At 42.1% G+C, this 13,462-nt stretch overlaps 2 protein-coding genes across 2 annotated transcripts; one reads left to right on the top strand and one right to left on the bottom strand.

Annotated features, from left to right (window-relative positions):
• Positions 1-2,480: 2,480 nt before the first annotated feature.
• Positions 2,481-4,996, bottom strand: cox8a (cytochrome c oxidase subunit 8A). The gene is made up of 2 exons (XM_073466332.1): positions 4,824-4,996; positions 2,481-2,791 (listed from the first exon to the last, which is right to left on the bottom strand). Exons 1-2 carry the CDS (start codon positions 4,938-4,940, stop codon positions 2,696-2,698), a joined length of 213 nt encoding a protein of 70 aa, XP_073322433.1. The 5' UTR covers positions 4,941-4,996; the 3' UTR covers positions 2,481-2,695.
• A 678-nt stretch (positions 4,997-5,674) lies between these two features.
• On the top strand, positions 5,675-13,091 carry jkamp (jnk1/mapk8 associated membrane protein). The gene is made up of 7 exons (XM_073467070.1): positions 5,675-5,762; positions 6,315-6,394; positions 7,287-7,441; positions 8,038-8,244; positions 9,279-9,460; positions 9,630-9,706; positions 10,232-13,091. Exons 1-7 carry the CDS (start codon positions 5,759-5,761, stop codon positions 10,448-10,450), a joined length of 924 nt encoding a protein of 307 aa, XP_073323171.1. The 5' UTR covers positions 5,675-5,758; the 3' UTR covers positions 10,451-13,091.
• Positions 13,092-13,462: the final 371 nt, after the last annotated feature.

Genomic DNA, 13,462 nt, shown 5'->3' with positions numbered 1-13,462 from the left:
AAGGAGTATCGTCTGCATTTGGGAGCTGGTCCGGACTCTAGGTGAATTCCTGTGTTCAGAATAACAAGCTTATTATTTCATTACTTTAAATGAAGTTAAAAACATAAACTGTATCTATGATATATAATAATAATAATGTGTCATTTCAAAGGTTTGACTACTTTACAGAAGACGTCTCCTTCACTGTAAAGTCCAGTCTCAGTGTGTTTGCACTAGAGGCTTCAGGTTCCACTTCACACTTGTGTTTGCTGAATACTGGACCAGGATTGGCTACAAACTATTTGTGATGTCACAAATCGCCCCCTCAATGAGCTCAGAGAAAATGTACACTTTGAGCAAATAATGTAAGAACAGCGCTCTACTGTCAAACTCTGCACACACACCACTGACACAGTGAAGCTCAAGCATTCAACTGGAGGAACAAGAAGAAAACCACATTCTTGACTGGAGTAGGGCTTTGAATGAAGTCATCCTGATCCACAGAGGGAAGTTCCTTCTCTGCATCTAACCCATCTGAAGTATTCAGGCCGTGGGCAGCCACTGTGCTGAGCCATGGACCACTGGGCTCAGTGTCCACCGAGCCGAGGCTGGACACTGATCTGATGGAAGCTGTTGGGCTCTTCTCTCTGTCTGCCATCTGAAGAGCACTTTGCTCCAGAAGGAGTCGTCCTCCTCATTCAAACTTTCAGGACTCCTCTGGTTCTGGTCGAAGTCCTCCATGTTTGACTGAGGAACACCTAACAGAGGGCTGAATATCCTTCCCTGCAGAGAGTATCCGGCACTTCTTCTGGGAGAAGCTGAGTGTTGAGGTCCAGGCAGGGCAGCATGCTGAACAGAGAGTCTCTCCACAACAGCAGCAGTTTGGGTTTTTGCCGCAGCGCACAGCCTTTCTGCATACTGTGCTAACGAATGACTCTTTGTATCTCCAGGATCCTCATCCTGGACTCATTGGTCAAGCCATCAGGGTTATCCTGTCTGTGCTGTTTCCCAGTAACTCCCAGTAACCCTAACCGACCCTAACCCTAATCCTAGGTCTCATTGAGTGGAATGTTCTGACCTGTGATGGAATGGAATGTAAGCAACAGTTATTCATGAAAAACACCTGGTCAGACTGGTCTACACTGTAGAGTGTCGTGGGTTGTGCCATTCGACGCAGAATCCCCGATAACCATCAGACAGACAGAGATTCCAGTTCTCTGTGACCTCCGTTTAGGAAATGATTCCCAAAAAACAGGAAGGGAAGGGGTCCCAGTGTAGTTATCATCCCATAACCCTAACCCCTAAACCTGACCCTGACCCACCTTTTTATACATTAAACTGTATTTCAGTGAAAGAAGCTTTTACATGTTCCTTGCCTGGAATCATTTAAAATATGTTAAGACATACAGGGTGTGAGGCAGATCATCACTGTGTTTAAACTGGGGCGAGTGATCACAAGTGAAACAAAACGCTACACAGCAGCTGATGTTGCATTGTTGCAATGGATCTGAAAATATTCAGGGCCCCAAACTGTACAACTCTACCAAGTTTCACGCTGTTATGAACGATAAGTGAACGATTTTTTGGTCTATCACCTGACTGTGAAGCACTTTGTAAAGTCTGTTTCAATGTGAGCTCTACAGACAGATCATTGATCATCTCTGACACTTAGCAGGCACGTGTTGATAGGAAACACATTATTGTGGTATGAAGTGAGGCCTGCAGCCAGTTCCACAATGACTGAGCTAGAAAATAGAATTATGAGTGCAGGTTTATGAATGATGAAAACACATGCACGTTTCTGTCTTTGAGCATGTCCAACTACAGTTTCAGTGTACTTGTACTCTGAGTATTTCTATTTAGTGTCACTCTACACTGCACTTCTGAAAACGTTAGCATAAAGATGCACTTTGTAAGACTATCATCAGCACAATGTGAATAAGTTTTGACATGATGTCTGTGTATTGCAGATATCTCATGAAGTCAGTATGTTACCAGCTACTTTAAAGTCATGATGAAGATTTATGAAGTGATTACACCACATTCCTTTTAAAACATACAGGACTGTAAAATATAACACTGACAAAAGGGATAGTCTGCACTTTAAGTACATTTTGTTAATGATCTGATATGGATTGTAGGTCTTTGACTTTACATTGTGTGATTGCTTTTTTCTACTAAGGATGTTTGACCACTGCTGGTGAGTGTCCTCATATTTATCCAGAGGACGTAGCTGAAGGGAAGCGTTATCTGTGACTCTTTGACCTGTATTCTCACTTTTTCCTTCAACAGAAATTATTTTGAGCTCCCCTGACAATCAGCTGATCCTGTTAAGTCCTGTTGAGTCCTCTGGCAGCATGAAACCATGAAACTTTTTCATGGGAACGTCAAGTTCACCTGAAAACTCTACATTAAACGTACCTATTAATCTAAAAAATAATCTGTGGTGTTATACATAAAAAGTCTCCAACACAGACAAAATATTCACATCACAAGCGACATAGTTGTTTAAAATTTTATCTTGTAACATTTTGTAAGAGGAAAAATGTACAATACAATTTTCAATGTATTCAGTTGGTTTGTATCCGGGATGTAGAGTGGAACTGTTGAGAGGTAGAAGAGGGTAAAACTTGTGAAACGTAACGTGATGGTCCCAGGTTGTCACTGGAGACAGGGGGCTGGATACGCCCGGTATGAGACTGATAAAATGTCCACTTTAATCTTTCTTCTTGTAGTCCTCCAAGTGGGCCAGGATCCATCCAGACGGTGCCAGGATGGCCATGGAGAACATGCCGATTCCGACAACAGTTTCCTGTACATGAGACAGAGGAGATGGAGTCAAGTTGAAATCAGTGCTCATGTTAGGAGGTTTTATTTTTTTGAGCACTGTTCAGATCTGCAGAGTTTATTTTGGCAGCACACACAAAAACTTTCTCTATACTTTTATATCTGTTGTTCCTTTTCAATGTGCTGATAGTGGCACAGTGTCATTCATGTACCAAAGTAGTCATGTAATAAAGAAACTATACTGAGTCACATTTTGGTGATATTACAGATATGCTGGTTGTGTCTTCTACCGTCTGTGTCGGAGTTTGACACACATAAGCACACACACACATACTGATTCACCCACACAGTTCACCACTCATGTAAACCGTGTATGCATTGCAATATTCAACAATCATATTTTGAAATAAAGTGTTACTACCAGTGTTACTTTTTACAGTAACGATTCCCTAAATCTTGATGCAGAGTTGCAGTGAACAGACAACACAAACTTTGAAGTGCAGTGATTGGGCTAAGGAAGCGTGAGAGACTCATTTAAAAGTTGTCACTTCTGCCTCTATTGATTTCTGTGGGGTAACTATAGAAATAGAACATAAGATTGTGATGTTTATTGTGACTTCAGCAATATCTACGTCTTTCCCTTCAAGACAAAACTCCGCTCTCACAGCAGCTCTGTGACACAGTAGGCTTGTTGAGGTCGTTACTCATGACATAAACCAATCACATTGTGGTGTGGGTGGGACATTGAGCAAGACCACACAGTAGGGTTGTAACAACTACTTAAGATATATCGATATATTTTCAAGAGGGGTATAGTTTATCCATACAGGGTGAAGCTGCGTCACATAACCCCTTTTTTCTGTAAACCATGTGAGTGTGTGCCTCTGCTTTCACACCCTGTGCAGCTGTTAGGCCACGTAACTTTACTGAACTTAACTGCTTACAATTATTTCTGTGTTGTTTTGTTTCTTTTATGGCCAAAAGCAGAAAATGGTGGCATGAGAACCCTGCAGTTAAACGTTAGTGCATATTATATCTATAATATAAGCTAATAGACATTCACCAGTGTTTGTATTAAGTAGCTAGTGAACAATAAGGTGAACCAACCTCAGTAGGTTCTGCAGATCAGATTTAGCAGCTACTCGATATTATAATATAACAGAACACAGAGTTCAGTTTGAACATGACGTCAACAGTTAATAATATAATACACTCATATCAGTTATCTCCTCAAATGGCCTCGAGCATGTGACAGTCTTTACCTTTGGTCTTTGACCAGAGACAGAGGTCACCACCTCTTCTCTAGACACCTACATCTCTTCTCTAGACACCTACATCTCTTCTCTAGACACCTACACCTCTTCTCTAGACACCTACACCTCTTCTCTAGACACCTACACCTCTTCTCTAGACACCTACTCTCTTCTCTAGACACCTACACATCTTCTCTAGACACCACCACCAACTCTTCTCTAGACACCTACATCTCTTCTCTAGACACCTACTCTCTTCTCTAGACACCTACACATCTTCTCTAGACACCACCACCAACTCTTCTCTAGACACCTACATCTCTTCTCTAGACACCGCCACCATCTCTTCTCTAGACACCGCCACCATCTCTTCTCTAGACACCTACATCTCTTCTCTAGACACCACCACCTCTTCTGTAGACAGATCTGAATCTTCATGATCTTGTATAATAGTGACATATTGAGTATTAGTGTAGTGTAGTGTGTGAATACTAGAGAGAGCAGGCTCAGTTAGCCACTTCCCGTAAGGGATCGTCCTCCCGGTGAGGCCTAATGTTAAATGTTAATGTTCAAAGACTCAGTTTTCACACACGTGTGCGACTGTCCCTGAAAGTGTCGTCATCACTACACACTGACCGTCTCATAACATTATTAACACTGTCACATTTATACATCACATTTATACATTAAGGCATGGGGTGAACATTAGCCGCTAGCTTCGACCTCGTCAACCAAGGACAACAAACGGCTGCTAGTTAGCCGTTCAGTTAGCATGAGGCGGTTTAGCAACAACAGCAGACTTACAACTGGGCCGACGGTCCCCTTGGCCGGTTTGCCGGAGATATGAGCCCTCTGAGCGACTGTGTGTCCCCGCAGGACAGGCGCAGCGCGGCGGGCGATGGTCCTCAGGAGCAGCGGCATTTTGCTGTGTTGGTGTGAAGGATGTCTTGTCGACTGGAGGAGCTGGTGGAGAGGAAGCGGATCTACGGGAAGGTCGTTAACTTCTTCTCTCTCCGGACATCACGACCGAGTCCACAGTGCCACCTACTGGATGTTGGTGAACATGGAGGTATGAATATTCCCTCAGCAGTGGAAAGTAGATTTACAGTAGATGTATAAAGATATATATGATAAAGGCTTTAACAGCATCACAATATATGAACCTCTCTATGTCTGTGGTGTCCGTCTGGACAACTATCACAATGTGTTTAGCTTGAATACAGCAACCTCTTTATGTTCATCACACCAGCCTTGCATCATACATATATTTACATGTATGTAATATTCAGCATTTTTTCTTTTTCTGATGATCTGAATCAAGTTCCTTTCTTTCTTTCTTTCTTTCTTTCTTTCTTTCTTTCTTTCTTTCTTTCTTTCTTTCTTTCTTTCTACCCGATTGACGATCAAATAAATATTTCAAAATGTGCTGCTTTGATCGGTTCTGGCTGTTCTGGCTACTGAAATCATGACTTACTAAAGATTGTCATATGATTCGTGGTTGTGTTTATATGTTTATTTTTTGTGATTTGATGTAGTTGTTTATTTGAGTTGAGGTTCGGGTCTAACCCCAGTCGAAAGGCGTTTATCCGATTTTTATTGTAGTCCATGAACTATCGTGTCGGGCCCTTTTTGCACAAACTTCCTGTTTGTGCTACGTCACTTCCGTCCTCATCCGGTTGTTGAACAGATGAAGACACAGCAGCACTGAAGCCTTGATTTCATCACTGTTGGCCTTTACAATGGGTAGGTTACATCTTCACACTGTCATCTGATGATGATCGGCTTGTTGAGACAGTTTGTCCGCCGTGTCGCACATCAGTGTGTGGTTTTATTAGCTAGCTCAGCTGTGGACTAGCTAACAACATCTGACTGCAGAGGCTACAGCAGCTCAGATAATATATCACATAATCAGGAGGATGCGTCTCTTTAGTTCCTGCTAAATAAAACGACAACTGGATTCATGGCAGGTCTGGTAACGTCCAGTGGAAGTAGTGTAACGTCCCAGCTGCAGAGTTTTGGTTCAGTTGTGTTTGAAGTAGTTTGTGGTTTTTTGTCTCGAGCCAACCCAGAAAGCTCTCAGATTGAAACAGCTGTCTTATCTAAAGGACTCACAGCGTGTTTGCTTTCAAAGACACAGTGGATGGGAAAGATGGAGGAGAGGAGCTGGTAAATACTGATGTGACCCTGTCAGATGCTGTGTCACCCGGACACACTCACAACATGTGCATGTTGGAAACGTACCTATAAGGAGATTGTGCTGTTTTCCAGTGTTGACTGCTGTTTGTGTCGTTGCAGCTGTAGCCATGAGTTCAACGTGTCCAGGCCTGTACTGTGGCAGGATGATGGTCAACGGATCAGTGGAGGGAGACTGTGGGGTGAGTACAACACATCAGATCCGTGTCTGACTGGTGGGGGTGTGTGGGACTGGATGGCATTGCCATGGTCATTCATTATATCCCCCCTCTTATGTATAGAAATGGGATGGACCAAATAGCAGAAACACCTTTAAATGTAATGCAGTACAACCACTAATCACTACAACCTCAATAATACACACAAAGTAGATTTCTCACCAGTAAACGTGCTGAATGAAGTGGCCAGTAGTGAGTGTACAGTACACTGAGTCTCAGTTAACAGCTTGTCTTGGTGTTTTTGTGCCTGACTTGATAATAAAACACACAACAGTCACACTGTTCATATCTGGGGAAGCTGTAACTCTCTGAGAGACAGCTGTACAACGTAGTCAGTTAGAACAGGTTCGATTTTATTTATTCATTTATCAGATGCTGATGTACTGAGAAGTTAAACATATTTTGTCAGTGAATAACAGGTTTTGCAACAGAACATTTTTGAGCCAATATCCTACATCACAGTGTTTTCTTGAATGGGGAATACTGAAGGAGTGTATGACTTTAACAACCTTAGTGGATATTTTCACAAAGCATGGGGCTTGTTTCTCAGAAATGTATCACAATACCCCCACTGGTCAGTCACCAAGACAACATACAGTGTATTCACTTGCACCGCCATTTTCAGGACAAACACCTTTGAATGCAAAGCTAAAGAAGATGTATAAAGCTACTGCAAATTAATTTCTTATCAGTTTTAATAGTGTTCTTTCAGTGTAAAAGATTAAATTGTGGTTTAGGTTGGGGAGAGAAAAGAAGGGAATGAGGGGGAAGTGGGAACAAAATGAAGTGTGGCTGTTGGTGCAGAGAGTTTTTCTAGGCCCGGATGAGTTTCTAAGATTTTTGTCTGTGCTGACAGGTGTGTCCTCGTGGAGAGCGGACCAACCTGCATAAGGTGTGTGAACGCTGCACTGAGTCCCCTGAGCTCTACGACTGGCTCTATCTGGGCTTCATGGCCATGTTGCCACTGGTGCTGCACTGGTTCTTCATTGAGTGGTACTCTGGAAAAAAGAGGTGGGGCCCTCAAGATTATCCTCCATCCAAGTTTAGTGGAAATCCTTCAGTAGTTTTTGTGTGAAAACATAAACTCCTTGTTGGAGGAAGATTATACATATGATCTGTCTGTGTTCTTGCATCTTAAACATATCATACAGTCATTTTCAGCACCTACAACACCAGTAAAATGTACATTATTCACATGAGACTGGAGGCTGAGATGGAGTGATGACGAGGGGTGTAACTATTCTGAAACCGACTGAGGTCGACCCCCACCACCTTCCACCAACTGCCACTGCTGCATCACAACTTCATCATTTTTGCTTTCACTTCATCATGTTAGAAAAGCCTTCTGTTGACCGTCAGTCCTGCCTTCATGGTGTTCTGTAGTGATGACAGCAGACAGCTGCTGTAGAGCTTCAGGAGCACATCTCTTCATTTATGACATTGGTTTAGTTTTTTTCTGCTTTACTATGTTATTCTTCATATTCTATCTTTGAGATGCGTCACTTCACTTAAATATGTTTTAGAATGGGCCGTCTGTGATGATGAAACTCGTAATTGTGTTTCTGTAGTTTGATCTTGTGTTGCTCTGTCTGCTGTTGTGCGATCAGTTCCAGTGCTCTGCTGCAGCACATCACAGCCATGTTGGAGTGCAGCGTGTCAGCTGTGGTCACCTTGCTGGTCACAGAGCCAGTGGGAATGCTCAGTATCCGTTCCTGTCGAGTCCAGATGCTGTCGGACTGGTACACCATGCTGTACAATCCCAGTCCAGACTACGTCAACACGTTACACTGCACCCAGGAGGCCGTCTACCCACTGTGAGTACTGACAGGGGGGTCTGAAAACCTGGGCTGAGTTTATTCTACAATTAGAGACAAAAACTGAAACTAGAACACAAACATATTCCTGGCAGTGCAGAGAAGTCTTTCAAACAGCATCCAGTAATCCAGTAATCACAGGGTTGGGGGTTCAATCCCCACCTCTTCCTGTCCCCATGATCAAAACAATGCACCTCTAATTGCTGCTGATGTGTGTGTGCTTGAACAGCTGTCATTTTTGAAAACCAATTTGAGTAAGAGACTGTAAGAGTGAAGAGATTTTTGGAAACTAAGAGCTTTTTTGCTGGTCCCCTCTTTCAAACAGACCTTCAAAGGGCTTTTTAAGGTTAGGGTTAGAACAAGGTTGATGTTAGGTTGAGGATGTAGTTGTGATGGGTAGGCAGAGGGTAATGCCTTAGATCACTGTACTGTTCACACTACATGCCTTTCTGTATGGAGTCAGGAGTCCTGCAGTCATTGTGGTTTGCACACTACATAACTGATCTGCAACAGGGTCACACATTACAAGATCACACACGAGACATGACACAGGAATGCCTGGTCCTGGTCCTGGTCCTGGTCCTGGTCCAAGCAGTCCAAGCTGTTTGTGTTAGAGAGGGAGAAAGGACGAGAGTCTGCTTTCATTGGCTGTAGCTCGTTCTCGGCTCTCTGACCCATCTGAGACTCAACCATGAATAGAACCTGCTAGATGTCCAGCAGGCGTCGATCAGCTCCTGCACCGTGTCTTTAAATGTGCTTTAGATAAACTGCTATATAAATGCTGCCATTTAAAGAAAATGTTGTTACATTTTAAAGCTGTTTTCTTCCCTCAGATGATGCTGGATGTGAGATCTTTGTCTTGTGTTATGTGACATTTAACTTTCACAGACTAAGTATTGTTCTTGTATAGAAACTGTGTCGTCACTGTCTCTAACCCTTTCTCCTGACTCCATCATGTACTCTCCAGTGTTACGTGCTGTATGTTACTGCTCATTATCTTGGACTGAATCCTCTCTCGTCTGTCTCTTCTTCAGCTACACCATTGTGTTGATCTACTATGCGTTCTGCTTGGTGCTGATGATGCTGCTGCGTCCTCTGTTGGTGAAGAAGATAGCATGTGGTCTGGGCAAGTCTGATCGCTTCAAGAGCATCTACGCTGCTCTCTACTTCTTCCCCATCCTCACTGTGCTGCAGGCTGTGGGAGGAGGTCTGCTCTGTGAGTATTCATGAGCTGCAGCCTCTGCACCAATGTTTGAAACATCTCTCCTGATCCCTTCAGGAGTTTCCCTGTGATTACTGCCAAACTACAGCTGCAATAACAATAACTATATAATAACAATAACTCAATGTGTAGGTTAACCTGTGCAGCTGTCTGTTTGTTTCAGACTACGCGTTTCCCTACATCATACTGGTCCTGTCTCTGGTCACACTGGCTGTTTACATGTCTGCCTCTGAGATACAGGTAATAACACACACTGTCTCTATGATATGCAGCAGGTTGAGTACATTCTCCAGACCTGTAGTTTAAAGTTAGACATTTTCAAAAGGCCTTGAGTCCCTGCGAAGTTTCTGAATTTGATGTTGGGATGAGTGAGTCATTTGTGTTATTATATACTTTTTTATTTATTATTACATTGATTTTATGTAAACAAAAAAAACAAAAAAAATGAAACAGGTTTCATTAATTATATTGTATTTGTATGTATGAAGTTAATTAAAACATCTGAAAATGAAGTGAAAAACTTATTAATGAACTCGTACACTGTAGAGGGAACCATGAGGATTTCTTCTCCTTCTACTGTTTGTCTTAATATGATTGCAGGGAATATTGATTTAGTATCTGTAGCATTTCAAACAGTTCAGTGTTTAGTGAACATGTTGGGGTTCATGTTGAATCACTGAACATTCTGAGTGTGATTATGTGAAGCACTCCTCCAGTATTATTAATGCTAACCTGCTTCTTTGTGTGTGTGCTCGCCCTCCACAGTCTTTTAAGAACCTGGTTGCTAAGAAGAAGCGTCTGGTTGTCCTGTTCAGCCACTGGCTGCTCCACGCCTACGGCATCATCTCTATCTCCCGACTGGACAAGCTGGAGCAGGACCTGCCGCTGTTGGCCCTGGTGCCAGGTCCGGCCCTGTTCTACATAGCCACAGCCAAGTTCACTGAGCCCAGTCGCATCCTGTCTGAGGGCGGCAACGGACACTGACCAATCCAACACCAGTAACTTTTGACAAAACGCTTCTGTTAATTTTTCAGCTTTTTGGGAGAGCCTGAAAATAATATCGCAGTATGTTTGAGTGTTCGATACACGATATATGAATCTGAAGAACTTAAAATCTCCTCTTCAGCACTTCATAAATTCACAATCACAATATTTATGACCAAATATGTCAATATTGACATTGTGACATTATTATAGGGATGACTGTTGGTACTTTGACAAAATATAAAGACAATAAGTTAATTTTAATCAGGGTTAGGGTTATATATATAAGTATTAGAACAAGTAGAACAGTTTGAAAATGACTTCACTTTACTGTGATACTTGTGTTATATCATGACACACTAAACTCTAAGATGATAAATATAGTCTCATATGATGATAATGACAGATATCAATGCACTGCCCAGCCCTGGTTTGGATGGTGTTCAGTCAGTCTGTGGCTTAATGTGACCAAACTTGTTCAACCAGTTAACAACATGAAGCGACGACATGATGAAAGTCCATTAACAGCTACAGGTGGACAGCAAGTGATAACTATACGTTTATTTATGCAATTCCAATGATTGACTTGTAAACAGGTGGTTTATGAATCAGTTCAACCAGCTGAGCGTCGTCTTACTGAAGCAGTTTAACAGCCAGAGCTGCTGGTGGCGGTTTGACTTCATGGACACTAACTAACCCTAACTCTTTACTCTGTTTGAACAATCACAGTTGAGAAGTGCTCACATAACTGCAACTCATGTTTGTATTCATTTAAATAGATCAAGCTGTCAGTCATTTTTAATCTCATTCTCCTATAGTCCAGCCACACAGTGTGAAGTGTTTCTTAACTAACTACTTACATCCTGTTTTTTGGAAATGGAAGTCTTAGTTCATGATTCCCATTTTATCTGCCTGTTTTATTTTCATTTGACATGAAGCTAAAGTGTGTTTGAGTTTTTTTTTTAAGCATGTTTGTGCGTCCAGTAGATTTTCTTTGAAATACAGTAAATGTTGTGAATGAAGATGAATGATGCCCGGGCTGCTCTGAACGCTCAGGCTGTGGTGAAGAAATTCACAAACTGTAACAGAAGTACACCTCAGCCACATCCAGCCCGGTGAGGGTTCGGCCCAGTTTGTACTGCTCATCTATTACCATTACAAACAGCTGAACATCCATATTAGAGCGCAACCACACGTCACTTTCCTGACGCCCCCCTTTGAATGAAAACATACGCTGTCAAAGTGCTGCTGCCAGATTGAAAACAGCGAGCAGCGACACGTCTGAAAGCCGCTGAGAGGCGTTTTCCTGCCAGTCAAATCAGAGGGACTGTTCTCACTCAGATGGGGGCGGGGCATCACACAAGGGCAAAGTACCAGGATGGGCAGCGCTCATCTCTTTGTCTGATCCCAGGTACTCTGAAAAATCTAGTTCTGAAGTTTTCTCTGGAATCCTGCAAGACACTGAAACATGAAATACAGCCAGCGTCATATGACAAATATAGCTGTAATAGGTCAAAAGCTGCCAGAGATTGATCTTTCCCACTAACACATGATAAAGTATGATAGTCACAAACATGAAACTAGTGGCTCTGCTGTGGATCGGACTGATCAGATACTCTGTCTGTTATTTAGGTCCTCGTGAGGCTGTTGTTCCTCTTTGTCCTAAAACAAGCTCTGATCCTTCAGATGGCCTTCAGTGGTTTTTAACTGCTAAGCTGCTAATGCCCTTTATATGTATATTGTTGTAAATACTGTATATTGTAAATATTATTCATTTTCAGTAGGATTTGCTTCATGCACACAAGCTCAAATTACAAATGAATTGTTTCTATTTAAAGTTGAGTGTAGCTTCATGTGCTCATCTGTTACTGACTGTGTGTAGTGGACCTTGTCATCATGAGCTCAAACATCAAGTATTTATGAGTCACCTTTATGAGGCTCTTAAACACACACGTACCTGCTTGTCACGCTGTCGGACAGAGAGTCACTGTGGACACCAGACTTTTCACTAACTGATGCTAATCTAATCTAATTCAGCTCCATACAACACAATATGCAGAGCACACACAACCACAGTTAGCAGCTGCAGCTCCACTCAGCTACATGGATAAACCTTGACCTGAACATGTGTGTTCCTTCTGACTATGTTTCAGAGTAGAGGGGTTTTTATTCAGCCGAGTTAACCAGATACCTGTGTGAACCTGTTTCTTGAAGCACTGCATGTGTTTGCTCGATTAAATCCTGTCTGTCCTGTCGGCTCTCTGTGGTAGAAAGTACAGTGTATGTGCCAAACCAACACACGCTGTTGCCTCTTTAACGTAAAGTTGAGCCATCTTGAAAACCTTTGCTTCAGCATGGACAGATGGAGTATTTTCTGAACAAAATCCAATTAATTTCTGAAGTAAATCTGTAAATCAAAATGTCCTGCTGTAAAAATGATCGCAGGACATTTAATATACAGTCGATCAGTGAGGTGAACTTCATTGTGAACCTGCCTTTCCATTTTTCCAACCCACCTTTTTCTCTTCCTTGTTTTCTTTGTCTCTCTCATTCATTATTTATCTTTTCAAACCAAAGTCAATATAAATATTTTTTAATTCATTGTAAATGTGTTGTGTGTCTATTAAATATAAATACAAGACATGAGGAGATTGTTCTTGTCATCAGGTTATAGAAAATGTTATTGGAGCAGATGTTGGATTGTCAGGAGGTGGAAACACTCAAGATAACATCAGTCTGTTGTGTTGTGACAGATGTGGTGACACTGTGTCTATATGCTCTGTAGGAAGAAGGATTAATTATTAAGTATTAAAGGGAGGCTGCGCAGAAAAAGAACCACATTCATTTTGTCACTGGATAAGTGGAAGCCCAGTTATTTATTTTATGCTTAGCATCAGCATGTTAGTGTGCTATGTTAGCATTTAGCTGAAAGCATAGCTGCTCCCAAGTAACATCACAGCCTCACAGAGCTGCTGGCATCACTCTACATTCTCAGTCTCATCGCAGCAGGAT

This window comes from Pagrus major, chromosome 5 (genome assembly GCF_040436345.1).
Source record: "Pagrus major chromosome 5, Pma_NU_1.0".
Classification (NCBI taxonomy): domain Eukaryota; kingdom Metazoa; phylum Chordata; class Actinopteri; order Spariformes; family Sparidae; genus Pagrus; species Pagrus major.
This window is presented reverse-complemented; position numbering and strand designations above follow the sequence as displayed.